Source organism: Lolium perenne, chromosome 4 (assembly GCF_019359855.2).
Source record: "Lolium perenne isolate Kyuss_39 chromosome 4, Kyuss_2.0, whole genome shotgun sequence".
NCBI classification, from domain to species: Eukaryota; Viridiplantae; Streptophyta; class Magnoliopsida; order Poales; family Poaceae; genus Lolium; species Lolium perenne.
In genome coordinates this window covers 161,050,053-161,077,294 of record NC_067247.2, presented here as the reverse complement: position 1 = coordinate 161,077,294, position 27,242 = coordinate 161,050,053, and the positions used below count along the sequence as shown (strand labels likewise).

Below are 27,242 nucleotides of genomic sequence, written 5' to 3'. Positions count from 1 at the left end.
CTACGACGTTCTTTATTGTCGATAGCAAGAGCACCTATGCTGTCCTTCTAGGAAGAGATTGGATCCACGCCAACTGTTGCATTCCATCCACGATGCACCAATGTGTAATACAGTGGGATGGAGATGAGGTAGAGGTCGTCCATGCAGATGACTCAGCCGAGATTTCAACGGCTGGCATGAACGCTTGGGAGACAGCAGGCCAAGAGCCACTCTCAGGCATCAATTTGGACGACTGCGAGCGCATCGACGTGACAAAGGATGGGGTTAGGCTGGTTTTATCCACCGGCCTGACCGAGTAGCAAGAACAAACCTATGGACAAACGTGGCAAGGCCGATCCTTGGGATCGGCCTCAAAGATCTATGGAGGAACATTACAAAACCTTCATTGAGCGATTCAATCGACATGGAGGCCGATTGCTGTATCGACATGGAGGCCGATTCCAGCAATCGGCCAAAATTATCATCACCACGCATTCTGCCTGTGTTCAACGTCGATCTAATGGGCAGCGGTTTTACGTCGGCTAATGAGAGTCAACATTAGTCCTACCGGAGCCGACATTCAAATACAGTGCCTTGGCTAACTACAGAGCCGATATCTGCAGTTACCTGACAGATTCGGCTCGGGGGGTGATGTCTACGTTCCCCCTCCTTTCCTGTAGACAGTGTTGGGCCTCCAAGAGCAGAGGTTTGTAGAACAGCAGCAAGTTTTCCCTTAAGTGGATACCCAAGGTTTATCGAACTCAGGGAGGAAGAGGTCAAAGATATCCCTCTTATGCAACCCTGCAACCACAAAGCAAGAAGTCTCTTGTGTCCCCAACACACCTAATAGGTGCACTAGTTCGGCGAAGAGATAGTGAAATACCGGTGGTATAAATAAGTATGAGCAGTAGCAACGGTGCCAGTAAATAGCTTGCTGGCGTGTAGTTGATGGTGGTAGTATTGCAGCAGTAGTAACACAGTAAAACAGTAAACAAGCAGTAGTAACGCAGCAGTATTTAAGAACAAGGCCTAGGGATTACACTTTCACTAGTGGACACTCTCAACATTGATCACATAACAGAATAGATAAATGCATACTCTACACTTTTGTTGGATGATGAACACATTGCGTAGGATTACACGAACCCTCAATGCCGGAGTTAACAAGCTCCACAATAATGCTCATGTTTAAGTAACCTTATAGTGTAAGATAGATCAATAGACTAAACCAAGTACTAACATAGCATGCACACTGTCACCTTCATGCATATGTAGGAGGAATAGATCACATCAATATTATCATAGCAATAGTTAACTTCGCAATCTACAAGAGATCATGATCATAGCCTACGACAAGAACCACACGGTGCACACACTAGTCACCTTTACACACGTGCAGGAGGAATAGAACTACTTTAATAACATCACTAGAGTAGCACATAGATGAATTGTGATACAAAACTCATATGAATCTCAATCATGTAAAGCAGCTCATGAGATCATTGTATTGAAGTACATGGAGAGAGATTAACCACATAGCTACCGGTACAGCCCCGAGCCTCGATGGAGAACTACTCCCTCCTCATGGGAGTAGCAGCGGTGATGAAGATGGCGGTGGAGATGGCAGCGGTGTCGATGGAGAAGCCTTCCGGGGGCACTTCCCCGTCCCGGCAGGGTGCCGGAACAGAGTTCTGTCCCCCGAATTGGAGTTTCGCGACGGTGGCGGCGCCCCTGGAGTCTTTCTGGAGTTTCGTCAATTGGTGTCGAAGTTTTAGGTCACGACGGCTTAAATAGGCGAAGAATTGGAGTCGGAGGGGTTCTGGGGGGCCCACACTATAGGGGGCGCCCCCCCCTGGCCGCGCCGGGGTGTGGTGTGGGGCCCCCAGGGCTCCCCTCTGGTCCTTCCCGGGTGTTCTGGATGCTTCCGATGAAAATAGGAACTTGGGCGTTGATTTCGTCCGATTCCGAGAATATTTCGTTACTAGGATTTCTGAAACCAAAAACAGCAGAAAACAGCAACTGGCCTCTCGGCATCTCGTCAATAGGTTAGTTCCGGAAAACGCATAAAAATGATATAAAGTGTGAACAAAACATGTTGGTATTGTCATAAAACAAGCATGGAACATCGGAAATTATAGATACGTTGGAGACGTATCAGCATCCCCAAGCTTAGTTCCTACTCGTCCTCGAGTAGGTAAACGATAAAAGATAATTTCTGAGGTGACATGCTACCAACATAATCTTAATCATACTATTGTAAAGCATATGAGATGAATGCAGCGATTACAAACAACGTAAATGCAATGAGTAAACAATTGAATCATATAGCAAAGACTTTTCATGAATAGTACTTTCGAGACAAGCATCAACAAGTCTTGCATAAGAGTTACTCATAAAGCAATAAATTCTTAGTAAATGTATTGAAGCAACACAATGGAAGATTAAGTTTCAGCGGTTGCTTTCAACTTGTAACATGTATATCTCATAGATAGTTGTCAATGCAAAGCAATATAACAAATGCAATATGCAAATATATAGGAATCAATGCACAGTTCACACAAATGTTTGCTTCTTGAGGTAGAGAGAGATAGGTGAACTGACTCAACAATAAAAGTAAAAGAGTGGTCCTTCAAAGAGGAAAGCATCGATTGCTATATTTGTGCTAGAGCTTTGGTTTTGAAAACATATAGAGAGCATAAAAAGTAAAGTTTTGAGAGGTGTTTGTTGTTGTCAACGAATGGTAATGGGTACACTAACTACCTCGCCAACCGGACTTCCAAGAGCGGCTCCCATGAATTATTTTATTTTTGGGTGGCACTCCTTCCAACCTTTCTTTCACAAACCATGGCTAACCGAATCCTCGGGTGCCTGCCAACAATCTCATACCATGAAGGAGTGCCTTTTTAGTTTTATTATGATGACACTCCTCCCAACCTTTGCTTACACAAGCCATGGCTAACCGAATCCTTCGGGTGCCGTCCAACAATCACATACCATGGAGGAGTGTCTATTTTTGTTAATTAATTTGGGACTGGGAATCCCATTGCCAGCTCTTTTTGCAAAATTATTGGATAAGCGGATGTGCCACTAGTCCATATGAGAGTCCGTCAAAAGTAAATGACAAGGTTGAAAGCTAAACACCACATACTTCCTCATGAGCTATAAAACATTGACACAAATCAGAGGTGATAAATTTTGAATTATTTAAAGGTAGCACTCAAGCAATTTACTTTGGAATGGCAGGAAATACCATGTAGTAGGTAGGTATGGTGGACACAAATGGCATAGTGTTGTTTGGCTCAAGGATTTGGATGCATGAGAAGTATTCCCTCTCGATACAAGGTTTAGGCTAGCAAGGTTGTTTGAAGCAAACACAAGCACGAACTAGTACAGCAAAACTCACATAAAAGACATATTACAAGCATTATAAGACTATACATCGTCTTCCTTGTTGTTCAAACACCTCACTAGAAAATATCTAGACTCTAGAGAAACCACTCATGCAAACCAAATTTTAACAAGCTCTATGTATTTCCTCACTAATAGGTGCAAAGTATATGATGCAAGAGCTTAAACAAGAGCACAACAATTGCCAAGTATCACATTACCCAAGACATTATAGCAATTACTACATGTAGCATTTTCCAATTCCAACCATATAACAATTAACGAAGCAGTTTCAACCTTCGCCATGAAAATTAAAAGCTAAGAACACATGTGTTCATACGAACCAGCGGAGCGTGTCTCTCTCCCACACAAGCATTTATTCAAACAAAAACAAAAACAAGAAACATACAGACGCTCCAAGTAAAGTGCATAAGATGTGACGGAATAAAAATATAGTTTCAGGGGAGGAACCTGATAATGTTGTCGATGAAGAAGGGGATGTCTTGGGCATCCCCAAGCTTAGACGCTTGAGTCTTCTTAGAATATGCAGGGGTGAACCACCGGGGCATCCCCAAGCTTAGAGCTTTCACTCTTCTTGATCATAGTATATCATCCTCCTCTCTTGACCCTTGAAAACTTCCTTCACACCAAACTTCTCATAAACTTCATTAGAGGGGTTAGTACATAATCAAAAACTCACATGTTCAGAGGTGACACAATCATTCTTAACACTTCTGGACATTGCTCAAAGCTACTGGAAGGTAATGGAACAAAGAAATCCACCCAACACAGCGAAAGAAGCAATGCGAAATAAAAAGCAGAATCTGTCAAAACAGAACAGTCCGTAAAGACGAATTTCTAATAAATACTTCCGTTGCTCAGATCAGAAAACTCAAAACTAACGAAAGTTGCGTACATATCTGAGGAACACGCACGTAAATTGGCATATTTTTCTGATTTTTATACAGAGAGAAAATCCCAGATTCGTGACAGATAGAAATCTGTTTCTGCGCAGAAATCCAAATCTAGTATCAACCTTCGATTAGAGACTTTACTTGGCACAACAAAACACAAAACTAAGATAAGGAGAGGTTGCTACAGTAGTAAACAACTTCCAAGACACAAAATAAAAACAAATTACTGTAGCAAAATAACACATGGGTTATCTCCCAAGAAGTTCTTTCTTTATAGCCATTAAGATGGGCTCAGCAGTTTTAATAATCCATTCGCGGGAAATAGTATTTGAAGCAAAAGAGAGCTTCAAGAGGCAAATTCAAAACAAATTTAAGTCTAACATGCTTCCTATGAAGAGGAATCTTGTACACAAATGAATTCATGAAGAACGAAGTGACAAGCATAAGAGGATAAAACACGAGTAACTTCAAGATTCTCAACATAAAGAGGGGAAACTTAATATTATTAAGATGCATATAACCATATTTCCCTCTCTCATAATAACTTTCAGTAGCATCATTGATGAAATCCACAATATACCCATCACTTAAAACATTCTTATCATGGTTCATATGCATAGAAGTATCATTAATTTTGGCATAAGAAGAGTTATTCTCATTAATAGTAATTGGAGCAAGATTATTATCAAGAATTTGAACATGGTAAACAAGTTGCATATTAAGGGAATTGTTTTTGGTAACCCAATCATGACTATGACAAGTTTCATAAGGATAGTTAGAACCTATATCATAGCATTCTTTGTAATAATCATCAGAGATCGGAGGCACAATGTCATCATAAGAAATAGAATAATTATCTTTCACAATCGGTTTATCTATGACCATACCAACATTATTATTAGAAGGAGATGTATCAAGAACATAATGACCAGTAGGTAAAGGATTTTCAAACACCTCTTCCCCAAGCTTAGAGCTTTCTATATCATTATGGGAGGAAGCATGGATAGCACTGACACTATGGCAATTATTATCATCATCATTTTCAGAATTAATTTCCCAGAGATTTGCAATATCAAAAGTAGTGTGCTCATTCAAATCATGATTTCTAATGTATGTAAAGGGCATAGGAAGATCATCATATTCAGATTCATTATCACAATAATCATTAGGAGCAACATACTTACGGTTACCTAGCGTTATCTCATTCACGCGGGGATACGCCGTTACCTCTTTCTTTTTATTCTCCTTCTTCTTCTTCTTCTTCTTCGTTCCCTTCTTCTTCTTCTTCTTCTCTTCCTTCTCCTCGTTCCCTTCTTCAGGAGGAAGAGGCTTGAAGGGTGGCTTGTCCGCATAACCTGATTTACTTTCAGAAACAATAGAAGAAACTTGGGAGGATCCCTCCTTTTCATTAATTAGTTGAAAACACACAGCGGTCCTATCATATTTTGGCAAGGTGTCTTCTTCTAAAATATTTTGTATGTAAGTATTTGTATGGCTATTATCAATGCAATAAGAAAAACACCCATGCAGGACATCGTCAATATCAAGATCACTCATATGTAACAAAGAGATTTTTCTCGATAGTTCTTCACACCCCAAAAATAAAGTAAGTTCATCATGCTGATTAGGAGAAATTTCATCATCACAATACAAATTTGCAGCACTCATTGGGTTCAAATTATCATTGGAGGAGCATTGAAAATTAAAATGACCCACTTCATGGCAAACTTCACAAATAAAAGGATAGAGGGCACAAACTTTTTTACCAAGATCATCTAGAGCCCTAAGCCACTTCCTAGTTTTTTCATTAATATGATGGATGCAATATTCATCTTTGACTTGATTAATTCCACAAGGTCTATGCATTCCACAAAAATTAACATGCTTATAAGAAATAGCATTTTTAGGAGTTTGAGCATGCTTATTGCAATAATTAACAATAATTTCATTCTTCATGCAAGCCTCTTTAAAAGGTTCATGATACTTATCAAAATTATTTTTAGGCAATTCAAAATGAGAAGCAAAGGCTTTATAAAGATTTGCAGCAACTTGAGAGTCAAGACCATAAGTAGCACTCATATTTCGAAATTTATCGGTATCCATAAAAGCTTCAATGCATTCATAATCATAATTTATACCTGACTCTTTACCTTTGTCGTTCTCCCATCCTTCAGCGTTGTCCTCAATCCGATCAAGAAGATCCCACCTAGCTTCAACCTCCTTGCTTGTGAAAGATCCCTCCGAACACGCGTCCAGATAGTCCTTGTGTTGTCCTGAAAGTCTCGCATAAAAATTGTTAACAATAACATTACGGGGGAGCTCATGAATGGGACATTTGAGCATTAGTGACTTTAGTCTCCCCCACGCTTGAGAAATACTCTCTCCATCACGAGGATAAAAGTTATAAATATAATTCCTATCAATATGCACTTCATGAGGAGGATAAAATTTAGAATAAAACCGGGGCACAATATCATTCCATTCAAGAGAATCCCCATTATCCAGTAATTTATACCAATGCGCCGCTTTACCAGACAGCGATATAGAGAATAGTTTCTTCCTCACTTCATCCATAGCAATACCTGCACACTTGAATAAACCGCATAATTCATGCAAGAACAATAAATGATCTCCAGGGTGGACAGTTCCATCCCCTGTATAACGGTTATCCATAACGCGTTCAATAATTTGCATAGGTATTTTATACGGAATACTTTCGGCTGGTGGATTTAAAATATCAGAAGCATCATTAGAGTTATCGCATATGGGAGATAAAGCATTATCAGAGCAAAATATTTCTTCCAAAGCTGAGGAGCAAAAAAGATTATTTTTATATAAACTAGCTTCCCCAAGCTTAGACTTATCCATAGTATTAGCAGTAATTGCATTCATACTAATAACATCGCTACTAACATGCAAATAAGGTTCCATAGGTTTTTTAATTTTCGCATCAAACAATTCTAAATCAGGAAAAAGATTAAAAAGCTCACCAATTTTTTTGTTGTTTTCCATTATGCCTAACTAGTGTAAAACAAGAAACAAAAAGATGCAATTGCAGGATCTAAAGGAAATAGCTTCGAGTACTTACAACGGCGGAAAATAGCTTGGTAGCCGAGATCCGGAGTGTGAGTACCTTTTACCTTTCCTCCCCGGCAACGGCGCCAGAAAAGTGCTTGATGTCTACGTTCCCCCTCCTTTCCTGTAGACAGTGTTGGGCCTCCAAGAGCAGAGGTTTGTAGAACAGCAGCAAGTTTTCCCTTAAGTGGATACCCAAGGTTTATCGAACTCAGGGAGGAAGAGGTCAAAGATATCCCTCTTATGCAACCCTGCAACCACAAAGCAAGAAGTCTCTTGTGTCCCCAACACACCTAATAGGTGCACTAGTTCGGCGAAGAGATAGTGAAATACCGGTGGTATAAATAAGTATGAGCAGTAGCAACGGTGCCAGTAAATAGCTTGCTGGCGTGTAGTTGATGGTGGTAGTATTGCAGCAGTAGTAACACAGTAAAACAGTAAACAAGCAGTAGTAACGCAGCAGTATTTAAGAACAAGGCCTAGGGATTACACTTTCACTAGTGGACACTCTCAACATTGATCACATAACAGAATAGATAAATGCATACTCTACACTTTTGTTGGATGATGAACACATTGCGTAGGATTACACGAACCCTCAATGCCGGAGTTAACAAGCTCCACAATAATGCTCATGTTTAAGTAACCTTATAGTGTAAGATAGATCAATAGACTAAACCAAGTACTAACATAGCATGCACACTGTCACCTTCATGCATATGTAGGAGGAATAGATCACATCAATATTATCATAGCAATAGTTAACTTCGCAATCTACAAGAGATCATGATCATAGCCTACGACAAGAACCACACGGTGCACACACTAGTCACCTTTACACACGTGCAGGAGGAATAGAACTACTTTAATAACATCACTAGAGTAGCACATAGATGAATTGTGATACAAAACTCATATGAATCTCAATCATGTAAAGCAGCTCATGAGATCATTGTATTGAAGTACATGGAGAGAGATTAACCACATAGCTACCGGTACAGCCCCGAGCCTCGATGGAGAACTACTCCCTCCTCATGGGAGTAGCAGCGGTGATGAAGATGGCGGTGGAGATGGCAGCGGTGTCGATGGAGAAGCCTTCCGGGGGCACTTCCCCGTCCCGGCAGGGTGCCGGAACAGAGTTCTGTCCCCCGAATTGGAGTTTCGCGACGGTGGCGGCGCCCCTGGAGTCTTTCTGGAGTTTCGTCAATTGGTGTCGAAGTTTTAGGTCACGACGGCTTAAATAGGCGAAGAATCGGAGTCGGAGGGGTTCTGGGGGGCCCACACTATAGGGGGGCGCGGCCCCCCCCTGGCCGCGCCGGGGTGTGGTGTGGGGCCCCCAGGGCTCCCCTCTGGTCCTTCCCGGGTGTTCTGGATGCTTCCGATGAAAATAGGAACTTGGGCGTTGATTTCGTCCGATTCCGAGAATATTTCGTTACTAGGATTTCTGAAACCAAAAACAGCAGAAAACAAAGAACCTGGCCTCTCGGCATCTCGTCAATAGGTTAGTTCCGGAAAACGCATAAAAATGATATAAAGTGTGAACAAAACATGTTGGTATTGTCATAAAACAAGCATGGAACATCGGAAATTATAGATACGTTGGAGACGTATCAGGGGGGCACCTAATCAGATGAACATGTGCGATACATGTGCAGTGAAATATTGGGGGCCGAGAAAAATCGGCCAGTAAAAAAAAATTCTCATGGTATACAGCCGATGCACGGACATCGACTTTAGAGCTAAGAAACAAAGCCTACCCGCTGCGTGTTCAAGACGCGGATTTTCACCAAGTCGGTCTTCGGTTCAGCTGTGAGGCCTTCTGCTTCCTCGAGGGAGTGAACAATGAGAGCTTCCTCAGCTGCAATGAGCCGATTTTGGTGTCCGAACCTTCTCTTCGAGGACTTCCAACCCTTTTGCGCCAGTTCAGCAGCACTGTCAGAAGTCAGTTTTGGCATGCAAGGCAACCTTTTGCTCATTAAGCCGTTAGTGTTTCGTCTACAATATCGGCTTGCAGCGGAAGGAAAGGTGATCCAAGTTTGGCTGACTCTGCATGGTGGCTGTCTCAGAATTACCTGAGTTCAAAGCCCTTTGTCTGATCTGTGCATCCTCACCGCTATTCTCGCATGGACTGAGGCTCGGGGGGCAGCTGGCACTGGTAGATGCTCTGTTTTTAGGAGCCGATTGGGGTGTCATCGGCTGATCCTGCATCATAACCTTCTTCGGAAGCGGTGAGATGTTGCAGAAAAAGACTACTAGAGCGGCGGAAAGGAGCCTGAAAGGGAAGCTGTCATCTACAAGGTCAGGGCCGTTTCTGTTGCTGCGAAAAGATAGAGCAAGGCGCTATGTTCGGACTGCAAGGGGCAGTTAAGGATCACCTTCAGGCTGGAAACTATAGCGTGGGCATTGGATGGTGTTGCCCATGGACCTATTGCAGTTGCGAACCCGCGCGGTTGACATCTGAGGTTCATATGGCCGTGAGTTGGATCTGTTCAAGCGGCGTTTTGAGGATTTGGGTTTTGCTCTTGCGGACAGGTCACAGATTACCACTTGGATGGACAATAGAGTTGGCTTTGTTCGCGTTTCATGGCAAGGTCCGATGCGCTGCCATCGGCTCTTAACTTGTTGACTTATTTTAGCAATCGGCAAATTTGGTAAAAGGACAGAATCGGCTGAGGAATTTCTTCTCCATTAATAAGAGGGGTTTTTTACAATGAAGAGCCGATTGCTCAAGAAAAGGAGAACAAAAGAAGAGCCGATTGCTCAGGGACTACTAGTCCTACATTACTAATCCTCGCTGGCCTCATCGTCGGCATCGTGGCTGCCGTCGGCGCTGCTTCCAGAGAGTTCCTCGTCGCTGCTGCCCCAGCCCTCGACCGGAGCCTCTTCTTCCTCGTCATCATCATCATCCTCGCTGTCCGCCCAAGCGCGGAAGCGCTTCGCCGGCGGATACCCCGCGGAGGAGGAGGAATCGTCCTCCTCTTCTTCCTCTACTTCTTCTTCTTCCTCCTCCTCGTCGGAGGAGGTGGGGTTCGCCCAGGAGTCTTCGCTCTCGCTCTTCAGTTCCCCTTCGAGGAGGAACCCGAGGTCGTCCTCCCCATCGGTCAGAGGTAAGTCACCATCTGACCCGACGAGTGCTTCGGGTGGGCCATCTGGCACGTGATCAAAGTTCCATTCCTGCTCGCTCGAGGAGGAAGATTGGAGGGAGAGGCCTGAGGAGATGGAGGAAGAAGAAGATATTGCTACAAGGAAAGAGGGTTTTTTAGATGCCGATGGCTGGAACAGAGCGAGGGGATGAAGTGGCGAACCATTCGGCACAGTTAAATAAAAGGGGATATAGTGGAAATTCAATGCCACAGCAGTTTCCGAGGAAGTGGTGCCCAACGAAAGAAAAAAAAAACTGCCAGGTCACGCGGAGAAGTTGAGAAGGCAAGGCACCATGATGATGGATACTGCGACGGTTCTGCCACGACATGACCCGACAAAGAAAGAGCGGAGTGATTTTGGAATTATCAATTCCAAAACCAGGGGGGCATGTGTTATCACCAGAATTTGACCGAGTCAGAGGTGGGCCGCGATCAAGATGGGCTTGAAGAATATACATGGAAGAAATACGTGAATCGGCCTTATATACAAAGTTTGGGCTAGTTTGCCCGTGTATCTGTAACATAATAGGATACGTGTCGGTTAGATAGAGTTTGGCTCGTGCCCGGTTGGGATTATTCCCACGATTAGAAAGTCTATGGACTATAAATATGTATCTAGGGTTTATGAAATAAACAACAATCACGTTCACCACAAACCAATCTAGGCGCATCGCCAACTCCCTTGTCTCGAGGGTTTCTTCCGGGTAAGCATCATGCTGCCTAGCGATCTAGGCAGTACACGTTTATTCGCTATCCATGCGTTGCTCGTACTGAAGCCTTTTTGATGGCGAGCAACGTAGTTATCTTAGATGTGTTAGGGTTAGCATTGTTCATCGTATCATATGCTATCGTCGTGCAACCCTGAGACGTCTAGCCGCCCTTACACCTATCTTAGGTGTAAGGGCGGCACCCCGCTTGATCATTATTTAGTAGATCCGATCCGTCACGGTTGCTCCTTGTTCTTCAAGGATTAGTTTAATATCTGCATAGTTAGGCCTTACAAACGGGTTGAAGGATCCAGTGGCGCGTAGGGTGTAGTTTGCTAGCCCTAGACAGGATGTTCCGGGGATCAACCTCGTGTTGGTTTTTAGGCCTTGTCTAGGGTCGGCTTACGATCACCGTGCGTGGCCGCCAGGCTCAATCACGAGTAGGATGTTCCGATTATGTGTGAAAACCCTAAATCGTAGTAGGTCGTTTTAGCTTTGTTTTGATCAAGCAGGACCACCATATATTCGTACACCCCGTGCGGATCATGGGTGGATCGGCTCTTTGAGCCGATCCACAGGACAACCTGAGAGCCGATCGAGGCTCGTATTTAATGTTTACGTGTATGCCATGCAGGAAACTAAGCGAGGCACATCCATCACCTTCCTGACCAGGTATAGGTCAGGTGGCATGCCCTTGCACCAGCATCGGACGTGCGTGCCAAGTCTTTGCGGGCCGTCGCTCGGAGGGACCAGGGTCAGCCGCAGTCCTGGGAGCCTCCCGGCTCTACTGTGTTGCCCGTCGCTGCTCGCCGGTGGGTTTCTGACCGCAACAGCGGCAGTCATCACTGCCTCACTCCACAAATATTTAGGAACATTCATAGTTACCATCAAACACCTAGTAACCTCTAGGAGATGTCTATTTTTCCTCTCAGCTAAACCATTCTGCTCCGAGGTGCTTGGACAAGTGGTTTGATGAATAATTCCCATGTTTGATAAATATTCATCAAACTCTTTGTTCACATACTCAGTACCATTGTCAGTACGTAGTACTTTCACCTGAGCATTATATTGTGTCACCACCATATTATAAAAATCTCTAAAGCATTCAAACACATCACTCTTGTTTTTCAAAACATACACCCAAGTAGTTCTAGTGCAGCAATCAATAAAAGTCACAAAATAACGATAACCATTAATTGATACTACTCCACTTGGGCCCCACACATCTGAGTGGATAGTTTGAAGTGGCACACTACTACGATTGTCTGATGATACATAAGAACTTCGGGTTTGTTTCCCATACTGACAAGCATCACACAACAACTTTTCCTTGCTAACTTTACTAAAAAGGTCAGGATAGAGTTGACCCAAAATACCAAAGGGCATATGCCCTAGTCGACGATGTTGCAGTAGACATTCCTCTAATAGATTGTGAGCTAGGGCAGCAGCTACAAATGGTGATGTATTGTTGTCCAAGTAGTACAGCCCATTATGCATGCTCCCCATCCCAAGCTTTCTTCCAGTCCCAAGTTCCTGAAATAAGCACCAATGTGGAAAGAAGATAGCAGCACAATTTAGATCTTTTGTAATACAACTGATTGACAAAAGATTAATTGGGAATGAAGGAACATGTAACACAGATGAAAGGGACATGTTAGAGTCACATTTTACTGTCCCTGTTCCCATAATAACTCGAGTCGAACCATCTGCCAAGCTCACACTCTGTCCTTTCAAGTTAGGATTATAACTAGAAAATTGCCAATAAGAACCAGCCATATGCCTAGATGCACCTGAGTCTATTAACCAGGGTATGCAACTAGATTCATAATTTTCGGCAGTAGAGTTTTTACCGCCAAAATTAGCAGAAGTCGTGGAAGTTGAAGGAGTAAATGCTTCGGCTGTTTGTTTGTCACTTTGATTCATTCCCTTGAGCTGACTCCATCTTTCTAGGTCCTCTGCAGTCATCTCCACAGTCACTGTTTTTGTGGCGGCTTCCTCTGTGGTAGCTGAGGTATTGGCTCTCCCTACCAGCCACATACCTCGTCCGTGGCCACCTCGACGTCCACCAAACATGCGGCCACGACCCCTACCACGCCAATTCTGACCTCTAGCCCGGCCACCTCCATTCAATTCAGGACAAGAGGCCCTCAAATGTCCAGGCTGACCACACTCAAAACATGTTCTTTCAAATCCATTTGTCCCTGACCGTTGATAAGCATTGTTCTCTACAGCGAACAAAGCGGAACACCTATGTGCCACTCCTTGCGTACCCAGCTCAGTTGCCTCTAATCGTAGGCGTGTCTCTTCACTTATGATTGCAGAAATTGCTTGTTCCAAGTTAGGTAGCTTCCCGATTCCATAGAGTGCTGCCCTCCTGTTCTCAAATTTTTGGTTAAGTCCATTCAAGAAATCCCTCACTCGCTTTCTTTCTGTCCATTGATTATACTTCTCCAGGCATTTTCCACACTCCAAGTCAACGTGATCATAATAATCTAGGTCACTCCACAACCTTTTTAATTCTGAGACATACTCCACTACTGTCCTCTCTCCTTGACTGACCTGCTGTAACTCCTTCTGTATTCTGCAAGCAAGCATCTCATTACCAACTCCTGAGAAGGTGCCTTTCAAGAGCCTCCAAATTTCTGAAGCCTCCTTAATTCTCTCAACTTGTTTTGCTATTTGAGGTGAGAGGGAACTTAACAACCAGGCTCTCACGAGTGCATTTGTCATCTTCCACCTTTGTCCCTCCTTCGAATTCTCTTCAGCAGGCTTCTCAACTGTACCTGAGATGTAACCCTCAAGTTTCCTAGAAATCAGGATGGTTTCTGCGTGCTCCGCCCAACTTGCATAAGTCTCGGATCCCTCCAGCTTCACAAGAGGAAGTTGCAGAGGATGTATCTCTTCCTTGACCTCTGGTTCTGCTCTTGAGCTTTCTGCTTGTTTACTAATAGCATCGAATAGAGGTCTGTACCTATCATCCATTGCCCGCAGGACAGCCGCTAGCTCTGCTGCCGTCACAGGTCCTGGAGTGTCAGTCTTGTCGCCCATCTTCCAACACCGCCCTTCAGGGTAACAAGCACCTCAGGCCGTCGTCAATCAGCACCCAAATTGTCACACAACTCAGACCCCAATCCACAGCTCAAACTCTGACTTCTTCTAAAGTCTCAGCCTTCCTAAATCCACAATCACAACCCTATCTTCCCCTCAAATCTCAGCCTCCCACACCAGCGTCTTCGCCCACAGCACCCCAGAGGCCCGGATCCTTCAATCCTCCGTGCCGCCGGACAGCGCCGCCGCGTGCTCTGATACCATGTCGGCGGCGAGGCTCACAGTTTCTGGTTCTAGGTTAGACAGGAAAGAAGTGGAAGGCACGGGATATTTTCTGGCAGCTTCTTCACTCATCCATTCATCTGTACTAGGCTTATACATGTTACAACATTTTTTACTTTAACCCCTCTACTATACAAATATCTAACACAACTCCAACACTATAAGATAAACAGGCTTTACAGAATTAACGTAAAATAAATAAGTGTAGCCACCACTTTAGACCTGTACAATAGTCCCACCTCAATTAATCATATTCAGTTCACTAATGAGGAGGAAGAAATTAGCGCATGTTTGACTTTCGAAACGGATAGCTAGCTCAGGTTTGTTTGTGTTTTTAACAAATCTAGCTTATGTTTAATTTGCTTTACATATTTAGTTTTAAATTTATGTCAATTTGTAATATGCAAATTATACTTGATATTTTGTTGCACCGGACCACCGGTCTTTCTTTTATCACGCTGGTCTTGAACTATCAATCGGCGGTAACACCATTCGGCCGCCCCATCCTATCGCCTTGATGTTGTGGAGACAAGTTCCCGAACGTGGCTCTTTAAGTCAATGACTAACTCACTCGCAAAAAAAGTCAACAACTAAATCGCTCCACCTTGACTTGTCTTCGTCGGTAAGTCACTCGTCAACCGTTACTCGCAAGCTTTCGCAACCACGATCACACGAGGTGGTCAGGTGGTCAGAGCAAATGTTGCGCGACCATAAATGTAACAAGGGCTATGTCCGCTTCGTCAACCAAAGGAAGATGGTGGTGGCTGCTACCGGTGAGCACATTGTCATGGTGGCAATGCTTACGCAGATTACCACCTTCGGGCGGCTGACATCGGTGGTGTAATTGTGCCACGGAAATAAGGGACATATCCAGATTAATTCCATTCCGATGCAACGCATCCAACATTTTCTTTGGGCTGGTCTGTCCTCTCACCAAATCACATATAACGCATCACGGCTCGTTTTGGACAAGTAGGAATAGGTTTTCTTCCTCAATCCGCCTGACCTTTCTCTCTCGAGCACCCAGCGCCGCCGAAACGCACTCCATCTGTACCTCGCGCTGCAGCTCTAGGATGACCCAGGACTCACGAGTAAGGTCTGCGACCACGAGGTGGAGCGTGTTGGCTGATTGCCGCGAGTGAGGAGGGAGAGAGCTAAGCACTGCTGGGTGACGGAAGCGGCCTGAGGTGTCAAGCATTGCGGGACAGAGGGAGGTGGGCCGAAATGGGCCGCCAACATTTGAGTTGCCAGCGGCCAAGACGGGCGACGGGAGCAGCAGATAGCAATGCTGAAGCCAATAGAAGAGAGGCAGATGCAGGGCTAGCTCGTGCTTGGCTGGAGCCGGGCGGAAAAGGGACTCAACAATGTTTGTTATTCGCGGCAACGCGCGTGCATTGTCCTAGTAGAGTAATAACGAAAACATGTGAGTTTTTATATTAGTAGAAATAATATTCAAACCCGAAAGTGCCGTTGGCAAATGAGCACCAGTGCTCCTGATTTTTAAAAAACATATTTTTGGGTTCTAAACAAATTTAAATTAAATACCCATAAAATATAGACGTTTACGGTAGGAATTTTGGAGAAAAATATGTTGTATTTTGATCTATACGAAAAAGACAAATTTTTGACAACTATCTGCCCCTATACTTAGCCACAAATTTGTTCTTTTCACACAGCTCAAAATAAAATGCAATTTCTATTGAAACTTTGCACGAGTATTCAGGATATGTATATGTATTTATGGAATATAAATTTGATGATTTTTTAAGGCGTAGATGTACAACTTTTAAATATTTTAAAAACTGAAAGCATTGATGCTCATGTGAACCAAATCTGCTTCCTCAAACTATTCTTATTACTTTTAGATAGCTTTTTAGGGAGCATTCAGTTTTTATTTTTTTGAGAAAAAAAGGATTATTCAGGGATAGGAAGAACTGACTCAGTCACTCGTGGCTGTGGGCCGTGAGACTGTGAGAGGGTTTTGGGAAACATTTGGGCTCACTGGTTTCTTCCTACAGGTCGCAACATTTCTCATCCAGTAAGAAAAAGCTCACACATTTTCCCTTTTCTTCCGCCGTTCCGCCGTTCCTGCTCCACTCCCCGCAGACAGCACGCGCCGCTCCAAACCCGAGTGCTTCCGGCGGCGGCGATGGACACCCGAGTGCCTCCCCTTCCCATGGACCCTGGCATTGCGGCCGACCTCCGCCGGCGCGGCAGTGACCCCAAGAAGGCGGAGAAGGTGTTCGCCCGCGTGATGTCCTAATTACCGCGGCAGTGAGAGGAAGGAGAGGGGAGCGATGAGGTTAATTACGGCGCGTGTTCTCGAAGGGATGCGGCGTTTCCACCTCCCTTCCCCACGCGTGCAGCCTTTTGGTCGTAACGGGCCTGGCTCCGGAGAAACTGCCATTCCGGGCGTTCCTCCAGAGCTGTCCCACGGGTGCTTTGAGAACCGTGCGATGCAACAACGCGGCTCCATCCAAATATCCAAACGGACCGAAAATTAATGGATCCATACGAATCAAGGGGCATGCAGCTTACCAAACAAGACCTTGCCCTTGCCCTTGCCCTTCGGCTACAGTTACAACATTTCTCATCCATCCAGCAAGAAAAAGCTCACACATTTTCCCTTTTCTTCCGCAGTTCCGCCGTTCCTGCTCCACTCCACAGACAGCACGCGCCGCTCCAAACTCCAAACCCTCGTCCCCACCACAGCGCTTCCGGCGGCGGGCGGCGGGCGGCGGGCGGCGGCGATGGACACCCGAGTGCCTCCCCTTCCCATGGACCCTGGCTTTGCGGCCGACCTCCGCCGGCGCGGCAGTGACCCCAAGAAGGCGGAGAGGGTGTTCGCCCGCGTCATGTCCTACACCCACCACGCCCTCCCGGACCCGCCCGCCTCCGCCGACGCCAACCTCTGCGCCCTCCTCCCCCACGACGCCGTCGACCGCCTCAGCCGCCTCCCCGACCTGCTCCTCGCCAACATCGTCTCCCGCGTCCCCATCAAGGAGGCCGCGCGCACCGCCGCGCTCTCCCGCCGCTGGCGCGGGGTCTGGCGCTCCACCCCGCTCGTCCTCGTCGACTCCCAGGTCCTCCCCGCAGGCACCGAGGTCACGCGCGCCCACGCGCGGCGCGTCACCTCCGCCGTCTCCGCCGTCTTCGCCGCGCACCCGGGCCCCTTCCGCTGCGTCCACCTCACCAGCAGCTGCATGGAGGACTTCCACGGCCTGCTCGCGCGCTGGCTCCAGATCCTCGCCGACAAGGGCATCCAGGAGCTCGTCCTCGTCAACCGCCCCTGGCCGCTCGACCTCGTCCTCCCCGCCACCTTCTTGGGCATGACCACCCTCACCCGCCTCTACCTCGGCCTCTGGAAGTTCCCCGACACGGCAGCCGTCCCCCGCGCTACCTGCTTCCCCAACCTCCGTGAGCTCGGCCTCTGCGTCGTCGTAATCGAGAGCAGGGATCTGGACTTCATCCTCGACCGGAGCCCCGTGCTTGAGAAGCTCTGCGTCCAAGGCAATCTCTTTAAGCTTAGCCTCCGCCTTGTCAGCCAAAGCCTCCGCTGCTTGCAGTTCATCGGCTGCTTCGTTGATGAAATCGCTGTGGTGCACGCCCCGTCCCTTGAGCGACTCATCCACTCATTGGGTTGGACCCGCGACGGGGTCTGCACCAAGGTGAAGATCGGCCATGCCCCCAAGCTGCACTCATTCGGATACTTGGATCCAGCAATTCATGTCCTGGAGGTCGGCAACATCGTCATCAAGGTGCCTGCCTCATATTCTCCATTTGCTCCATCTTACTTCATACCTGAATGATTATGTGTGGTCTTTTTTCGCTTAATAACCGGGTGCATTGAAACTGCAATTGCAGGCTGGGACAAATGCCACCCCAAGCACCATGGTACCAAGTGTGAAGATCCTGGCTCTGGAGTTTCGTTGTGGAGCCCGCAATGATGTCAAGATGATCCCGGCTATCCTCAGATGCTTTCCCAATGTCGAGACGCTCCACATCATGGTGAAGCCCCTTATGCTTCTTTTGCCATTCATTTGCGCTATCATGTAGTACTTGCATCATATCATTCATATTGCCAAATTGCTGCTGTTACTGCATGGTCCATAAATAGCTGAACAACTTCATGTGAACTAATTTAGTAATTTTTTTCAGTCTCGAGAAACAGATCAATCCTCTAGCAAGCCCAACCCCAAGTTCTGGAATGAGTGTGGTACCATAGAATGCATCCGCTCGCGCATCAAGATGCTGGTTTTTTATGCTTATCGAGGGGATCGAAGTGAGCTTGCTTTCATCAAGTTTTTCCTTGGGAGTGCGTTGGTGCTGAAGAAGATTGCGATAGTTTTGGCCAATAATGTGTTCTCTTCCAAGGAGGAGGCGGATTCCAAAATGATGCCTCTGCGCACCATGAAACGGGCTAATGATGACTCTAAAATGCTGGTTACTGGCCGTAATCCTGATGGAGGTAACATTTGGAGCTTCAAGAGAGGATCTGATTTTTCTCTTGTCGACCCTTTCGAGGGCTGCTGAAGTCAAAGTTGCCTACAGATATCATCATGAGAAGTAAATTGCTCTGGAAGTTACTAATGTTCAGTAGTGGAAGTATCGTTATGGTTTCAGTTTCTGTTCTTGCAGATTAACCCATGCTCTTGTTTCTGCTAGCATGATTAGCATGAGTGCTGGATTTAGTAGTACCATGTTGGATGCAAATGACTACCTTTCTTTATGTGGTAAAACTCGCTGTTTTTTTGGTTGGCACCATACTGTTGCTAGCTTTGTTCTGCTTACAATGGTGTTACGTTGCACAATTGCTACTGAACATTATGGGGGTTGATGCTGGTGAGATTTGGTGATATCTGAAATAATTCATGTTTTTTTCGTACTGTCGTGACGTTTTCATATAGACTTTACTTGGAACATTTGTTATTGTGCCATTCTCTGTTCTGATTTATGTGAGTAGATAGGCCAAGTCAACTACAGCTCTTTACAGTCTATCTGACTTCTTCAGCTGTGAAACGTGAATCATGATGTGCAAGGTAATCTGATTGTTTGGTCACGCGGTATGGCAGATGATCACTTGAGCCACATTGATATGAATAGTTGTACTGGCTAACAACTATGCTCTGTAGCATGTTTGATCGATTATTGCTTCAATGCTAGCCTCTTCCCATTTGTTCCCAAATCTCCTTTACTCATAGACAAGCAGTTGTTGTTCCAGAGTATACAAATACTAGCATTCTGGAGTGTCTGCTTATGTTATGACATTGGGTAACAGAACATTCATATTCTTCAAGGTGTTTATTATGCCACTACACTATTGACATTGCTTGGCTTCGTGAGAGTATGTCAGTTTGTTTCTATTTTTGTGTGCAGATTTTCCTCATGCTGTACTGTCTTCGTTTTGTTCACACTATTCATACAAATAGTTGGCTATAGAAATGTACTAATTTTTATTTACGCTCAAGCAGTAGGACACTGTATTTTTTTATTTAAATAGAAGAAGAGTATTTACATAATTACATATTTACAAATAGGAGTCCAGTCCTTAAGTTTGTTTGCTTTATCTTGCTTTGATCTATGTATTACCAGAGCAAGATCCTCTTTGAGTTGTCTATTCCAATTTTGAGTTGAGATGTTCCAGCACCCAAAATAATAATTTCCGTTTGAATCTTCTCCTGTAGTCGATCCTCAGCAGAACATATTTCATCATAAACCGATATTCCCCTTTCTTTATTCTGAATGATCGAGTTCCAGCATGCCCTAGCAAACTCAGTCCTAGAAAAGATGCATCTTTGTTTCAGTCACTTCTTCTTGGCATAAGCAGCAATTATAATTTGGAATATGAAGTTCTTCCTTTGTACTAGAACCCTGGTGTTAGTTCTATCATGCAGTATTAGGTAGAAGAAGACTCTGTGTTTAGCACTTTTCTGGGTATTAGCGAAAATATCATGCACTAGCCTTTGTTTTATCAATAGGTTGTAGAATTTCATGGATGAAAATTTAGTACACCATGGGTAGCCCCCATTGATCTTCATTCTGAATTTCTGATTGAGAGTAGTATTAAACATTAGTTGCCGTAATTGCTGAAACTGTTGAAAAGCTTGCACTGTGAGAGGTCGGTGGAAATGGTCTTCAAGATCTTCTAAATTGTATAGTTCCTTGATTGAGATCTGAGTCTTGTCGAGAAAAAAAATAATTGAGGGAACTGCTTGGATAAAGCATTATCAACCTAGTTATCTGTCCGAAACACAGTTGCACGGGTACTAATTCATTGTTTGGCCGTAGACCATTTATTATTCAAACTGAGTAGTACATTGGTTTCACAATCCCAGAAGCTGGATTTAAAGAGGGACATACTGAGTCTATGAGCTGCTTGCTAGATACTGCTACTACTACAGATCTCACAACTGTTTTGCAGACCTTTGGAGGATCTTAGTTGTTTAGTTGATCCTCCTGCAGTTCTTCCTGATCTGCCCGTTCGACCCCGTCAGCGGGGCAACATCCCCCATCTTGATCATTCCCACCACGAAGTCCTTGAAGAAGGCCTCCTGGCTGCTGACGTATGACCGGACCTGAGCGTCGGCGGCGCCCCCGTTAAAGAGCTCCTGGTCGGAGTGCAGGAGGGCCCTTTTCTGCACAAGGTTCTTGTAGTAGGCGTTCTCGAAGACGGTCGGAGTCTGCAGGTCCAGCGGCGCCAGGTTGTTGTCACCTGAGCCGGTGGTGCGAGGGCAGTTTGACTGGCGGCTTCTTGCGAAGCCGGCGTCGATGTCGGTGTCGTTGTAGATGTGGCCCCTGAAGTTGGTGCAGCGCGCTAGGCCGATGGTGTGTGCTCCTGGAACAAGGTAGTAGGTCAGGTCAGGTTATTTTCTCATTCCTTCGGTAGCAATCATTCACCAGCTATCACAGTATGTTGTTTATTACTAGTAACCAAGGAACATATGTAACTCGTAGACATTTTCCAGACTTGCAAAGCAAGCCGACCAGGAGGTAGGGGCAATGGTAATTAGTCACCAACTTCCGAAGTCATCACCTGTAAACTATCTTTGTTTAACCTGTCCTGAGAAACGTCCTATGCTGAAGTTTTGAGCTTAATTTGGAGTCAAAACTTAGCTATCAGTCCCGTTGTTTGACAGCAGATGTTTTTCAGTTACTTCACTTTGAAATTAACACTGAAGCAATCAACTTTTCTACACAAAAGGAAAACATTTCCTTATCACGAATCGGAATGTTGGTTAAGATTGGAACATTCTTTCATGACGGAGTGAGAGCGAGAAAATATCGATTTTAATTAGTAATTTATCTTCTGGAAAAAGTAAATTAATGCAAGATGTTGATAATTTTGATTGGTGCTTAATCAGTTGGTGCATTTGCATGTATATGTAATGTACCTGAGAGCGCGACCATGTCCTTCTGGGAGAGCCCCTTGGCGGCGAAGAGTGAGGTAAGGTTGGCCAGCCCCGACGTTGGCGGGGGAATGTCGTTGTTGGCACCGTTGAAGCTCGCCGTCGTTGAGTCCCTCCGCCCCACCTTCACCTCCCAGCTCGGACCACCCAGCTGCACGCACGTACACACATTAGTTACTGGAGGTTCAGTTAAAAATGAACGTATTATCCAGTAGCCAATAGCCAGGCACGGCTTTGGATTGCTTATGGACTTACGGTGACAACGCTCTCCTCGGCGGCGACGGCGAGCACGTCGGCGCAGGAGACGACGCCAGGACATGCCTTCTCGACGGCGGCCTTGATGGCGTCGATGACCTCGAAGCCCCTGGCGGAGTTCTTGTTGGGCACGGCGTTCTTCTCGCCCTGGATGCCAGGCGCGTCGTCGAGCAGCAGCGAGGCGTCGCAGCCCTGGACGAAGCAGTCGTGGAAGAAGAGGCGGACGATGGAGGCGCCCACGCGCCGCTCCCTGGCGATCGCCGGGCGCAGCGCCGAGCGCACGGCGGTGAGCATGTTCGGGCACGAGTTGGAGTAGAAGCCCGTCGACAGCTGCGCCGACGCGTCGCCAGCGATGGCCAGCGCGAGGACGAGCGAGAAGACGATCGCGGTGGCGCGCCCTGCCATGATGGAACCACAGTGGTGCGTTAACTTGCTTGGCTAGATAGTGCTTCGAGCTAGCTTGTTAATTTGCTGGATGGGAATGGGATGATCTATTCTAACGCGGCCGGGTACGTATTTATAGAGATCAAAAGCTCGCTGCGGATGCCATGATTATAGCTGTATGCCATCAAATATGATTAGATTACATCATCGTCTTCACCTACTCTGGTGGACTTTGAGTTGGGGTTGAACAGGCGAGTTGGAATCGCGCGTTTCACACCAGGCCGAGGTGTGCCATCCTTCTAGTATAGTTGTATATGGGCAATTTTTTTTTAAATAATACGAATTATTTCATAATTTCCAGATATATCACACGTTTTGAACCATTTCCAAATATATGACTCAGTCGGACACGCGTCAACCGATCGGTTATTGGCGGACCGATCGGCCAGCTGTGAACCGATTGCAGGTGTACCTGGGCTGTCGGGCCAGCTAGAGGTCCGATCGGTCAACAGTTATCCGACCAGGCAGTGCAGAAAGCAGGGGCGAATTTCAAAGCTACCGATCCGGTTAGGTAGTGGCCGACCAGGGTATTAGTGTGTGCTAATCAGCTGGGCAGACACGTAGAGGTGATAATCAGCTGGCATATGGAGATCCCAGTACGTGAAGGTGCTAATCAGCCGGACCATGCATGTGCTAGTACGTATATATGTGCTAATTAAGCGCATCTCCAACGGAGTGATGAGCGATCGTTTGCGTTTCATGCGGACAAAAAATACGTCAGAACCAGATCCTCATAGTGACTAGGCCCTCCCAGCGACGCAGACACGACGCATGTTTGCGTCTAGAATGCATCGCGTCGGATGCTGCGTGGACGCCTCAAGTGACCGCTCGCGTTTTCACCGGGCCCGCCTAGCGGCGAGTCAAAGGGCTGTATCGAGCATATCGCTTCCGTGGTCATCGCTTCCGCGTCTGCGCCGCAGCCTTCACCATCAATGCCGCGGCTACCTCTTCTGCATGCACACTGGTGGACGGCAACTGGGCTTCCGCGCCGCCATCATTGGCATCGTATCTCGCGCGTTACCGAGGAGGATCCGATGAGGCAGGTGGGTTTCCTCGGCGATAGGGACTTCCTTTTTGACCATCCACCTCCGCCTCGTCATCGAACACGGCAGCCGCCGACGCCTTCACAGGACGATGATGACGACAACTACTACAGCGACGCGCTGGCCTACCACAACGATAAGGCCAAGGACTACAGCGATGACTACGTCGCATGCATTTTCCAAGAATGGCAGTTGGCCATTGCTAACGGCCGGGAGTTCGAGTACCCGGCGATGATGACGAACAACGAGATCGCGAGGCTCGACGTCCTTGTCTCAGAGGTGGACCGATCGGTGGAGCCGTCACTGCCCCGGTACGCCACCGACATCATGCCGCCGGGCCTCACAGAGGAAGAGGCCCTACGACGAGCGCTCTAGGACTCAGCCCCGCAACCGGTGCAACCGCCGTCTCCACCTCCGCCGTATAACCCGTGGGCGGTTCCACCTCCACCACCGGTGTGGGCTGCTCCACCTCCACCATCGGTGTGGGCTGCTCAACCTCCACCACCGGCGTGGGCTTCTCCACCACCACCACCACCGATGTCACCAACGTATGTCCTGTCGTATGTCCTGTCGATTGCCAACTGGCTGTGGCCGGTACCGGAGCTCGCTGTGATTGACGACGAGGAGGAGGAGTAGGCGCGCGGGCGTTCTTAGGTTTTCTATTTATTTTCCTTTTCTTTTACTATGTAAATTATGTTTTTATGTAAATCGTAAAAATACGTCGTGCCGCTAGAGCCACCCCCAACGCAAACGAACGAGCAATCGATTTTAACTATTTAAACCGATACAAACAGACGGGGCGTGCGGATATTTTAGGCGTCCAAAATGCATTGCCCGTTAGAGATACCCTAATCACATAGATGCAGGTGGGTCCTTGTCACTATTTTTGGCCGGCCGCTTGCACATACAACATGCAGCAGAGTTGATTGATGGGTCCCCATGAAACCGTGTTTCCTGCTTGCTAATACAATAAATTCCTTTAATCCCGTTTCAGTCCAGTGTGTTAAATTAGACGGGAGCGGGAGGGCAGTAGTATGAGATGGTCGGCTGCTAGCTGACCGACCGGTCTGCTGCTGGCCGATCGGCCCGAGGCTGGCTGATATCTGATACGACACAGGGAAATAGCCTGGGCGACAGTTTAAATGGCTTTTGGTAGACCGATCGGTCGACTGAAAATCGACTGAGTCACATATTTGGAAATGATTCAAAACGTGTGATATATCTGGAAATTATGAAATAATTCGTATTATTTAAAAAAAATTGGCGTTGTATATGTAACTATGCGAAGAACGTTCCTGTGAATAAAGGAACTGTTCTGGGGTTGGGTCTGGGGAGTGAGAAAGTTCAGCTAGCTGCCGGCACTGTGCGGTCGAACGACACGGTTAAGCAAGCAAAGACATGTCAATCATGGCTGCCTACAATGCATGCATGCATTGCTCGGTCCGTTTTTTCTTCCATAAAGGCGCTTTATTACTCGATGTATCAAGCATTAGAGTATCTCCACTCGTCTCCCCGACGAGACTTCCGAACGACGTTTTTTCCATCCGGACGGCGAAATTCGGCTCAGTCGCGTCCCCGGTTTCTCGATTTCGTCTGGATTTGGGCCTAAATTCATCCGGCGATCCCACGCCATCCCCGCCCCCCCGGGGAGCTCTCGGGGACTCCGGACGAAACAAAAGCACGCGAAACGTCGAGGAAACTTCCCGCGCGTCTGGTGGCCCCAACTTGTCGGCGAGAGACACCGATCGTCGTCCTCATCGCATCGTCTTCCGCGCGCTGTAAAAGTCTGCCGCCGGTCAGTATTCGCCGGCCGCGTAGCTTCCACGCGGCGAGTTAATGCCGCCGCCTCGGTATCACGCGCGCCTACCTCTATTTATCGACGAACTACCGCGTCTACCCCGCATTCACCTCGCTCGCCTTCCACCAAATCTTCCCCGAACTCGAACGAGCAATGGCGAACGACGGTGCGGCCAACAACGGCTTCGGCCGCCGCTCTCTCCACCAATGGGAGGGACGGCTCCTCCACGCGGCGGGCTACCCGGCGCCGCCGGACTTCCGCGCACCGGGGGGATGGAGGCTGAGCGCAGGCGGCGTGCCGATCCCGCCACCGCCAACGGGTGGGGCCTTACTCGAAGCGGCGATCGACGAGGTGCTCGTCACTCTCAGTGACGAGCAGCGCGCGGATCCACGTTTCTTCCCCGACAACCACGAATCGTGGATCGCGTTCTTCCGGCGTAGGTATGAACGCGAACTGGCGGCCTACGACGGCCCTCCTCCTCCTCCGGCAAGGAACAACGCCACCGGCCGCAAACGATGGTGGAGCGCGCCTGGCCGCACCCTCGAGAATGTGCTCGCGCACATCGAGGACGGAAACTCCCCTGTCCTGGGGATGTCGCCGCCAGTGGCGGCTACCGTGTCGCGCCAGCACGGTAGTTCCTGGATGCCGAGGAGGATGGCGCCATCCTCCTCCTCGTCTGGCTCGCGGTCGGCATCCAGGTCCGACGGGTCGACGCCGGCCACCGTCAAGCAGGAATGGGCGTCTCCTTCGACCGTCAAGAAGGAACCGGCGTCGCCACCGCCGAGCAGACGACGCAGCAGCAGCGCCCTCGTCATCCGCGACCAGCCTTCCTCTCCGCAAAGCGGGCGGAAGAGGAAGGCGTCGAAGAAGGAGGACGCCGCAAACCAGCTCATCGAGGAGGAGGCGAAGCGCGCGGAGGACGCCGCGGTGGCGGAGGCGATCGCCAGGTCGCTGAAGGACCTGGTGCCCGCCGACAACAGCCTCCCCGAGGACGCCGCACTGGAGTGGTCCAGGCGGGACTGGGAGCGCGAGGAGGCGGAGCAGCAACGGCGGTTGCTGGATCTGGCTGCCGCACGTCAACTCGCCGCCCGCGCCGCCACACCGTCCTCCGCGCAGAACGCCGCGCCCAGGGAGGTGGTCAAGCTCGAGGACAGCAACGACGACGACATCTACCATCCGTCGCCGCCACGCGCCGGCGACGCTGGCCAGGGCACGAGCCGCTGGTACGAGGCGCCGCCGCCCCAGGACGACGCCGGCTCGAGCGACGGCGGCGACTACACGTCCTTCTACCGCCATTTCGGCATGTAGTAGGCCGTTCTTAGTTTAAAGTTTTAGTTTGCCAATCGCCGAATTCAATATATGTTCGAATTTGGCCTACTTATGTACGAACTCGCCTCTATATGTTAAATATCATTAAATTTCGCTTATGTTTGAACGAACTCGCCAATTTTGTCTGAATTCGCCGAAGTCCGTTACATCCATCCTGGGCTCGCGGCTGGGAAAATGGGCCTCCTCAGGCCAAATTTTCCTCCAATCCGGACGACAATATCGCCGGATTTGGGCGTGGGGAGCCCAAACAGCTGGAGATGCTCTTACACCTAACCTCTGCATAGCTAAGATGCACACAACCATTTATAAATTCAGTATCTAAGCAAAAACTAGTACATAAAGGATAAAGAAAAAAACCAACTAATCGACAACTTCATTGGTTTCTATCCTAAGGCTATGCTGCCACCCATGTTGGGTAATAAAATTCTTGGC

General features: G+C 47.4%; 3 protein-coding genes across 3 annotated transcripts; 1 reads left to right on the top strand and 2 right to left on the bottom strand.

The window, feature by feature from the left end:
• Positions 1–12,382: 12,382 nt before the first annotated feature.
• On the bottom strand, positions 12,383–14,450 carry LOC139830941 (uncharacterized). Its single transcript, XM_071819682.1, has 2 exons — positions 13,056–14,450; positions 12,383–12,738 (listed from the first exon to the last, which is right to left on the bottom strand). The coding sequence occupies exons 1-2, from the start codon at positions 14,251–14,253 to the stop codon at positions 12,695–12,697; spliced, it is 1,242 nt and encodes a 413-aa protein (XP_071675783.1). The 5' UTR covers positions 14,254–14,450; the 3' UTR covers positions 12,383–12,694.
• A 2,712-nt stretch (positions 14,451–17,162) lies between these two features.
• LOC139829681 (F-box/LRR-repeat protein 13-like) lies at positions 17,163–19,416 on the top strand. Its single transcript, XM_051324137.2, has 3 exons — positions 17,163–18,293; positions 18,400–18,543; positions 18,694–19,416. The coding sequence occupies exons 1-3, from the start codon at positions 17,286–17,288 to the stop codon at positions 19,066–19,068; spliced, it is 1,527 nt and encodes a 508-aa protein (XP_051180097.1). The 5' UTR covers positions 17,163–17,285; the 3' UTR covers positions 19,069–19,416.
• A 1,389-nt stretch (positions 19,417–20,805) lies between these two features.
• On the bottom strand, positions 20,806–22,863 carry LOC127294338 (peroxidase 4). Its single transcript, XM_051324140.2, has 3 exons — positions 22,197–22,863; positions 21,927–22,092; positions 20,806–21,370 (listed from the first exon to the last, which is right to left on the bottom strand). Exons 1-3 carry the CDS (start codon positions 22,599–22,601, stop codon positions 20,979–20,981), a joined length of 963 nt encoding a protein of 320 aa, XP_051180100.1. The 5' UTR covers positions 22,602–22,863; the 3' UTR covers positions 20,806–20,978.
• Between the last annotated feature and the right edge of the window lie 4,379 nt (positions 22,864–27,242).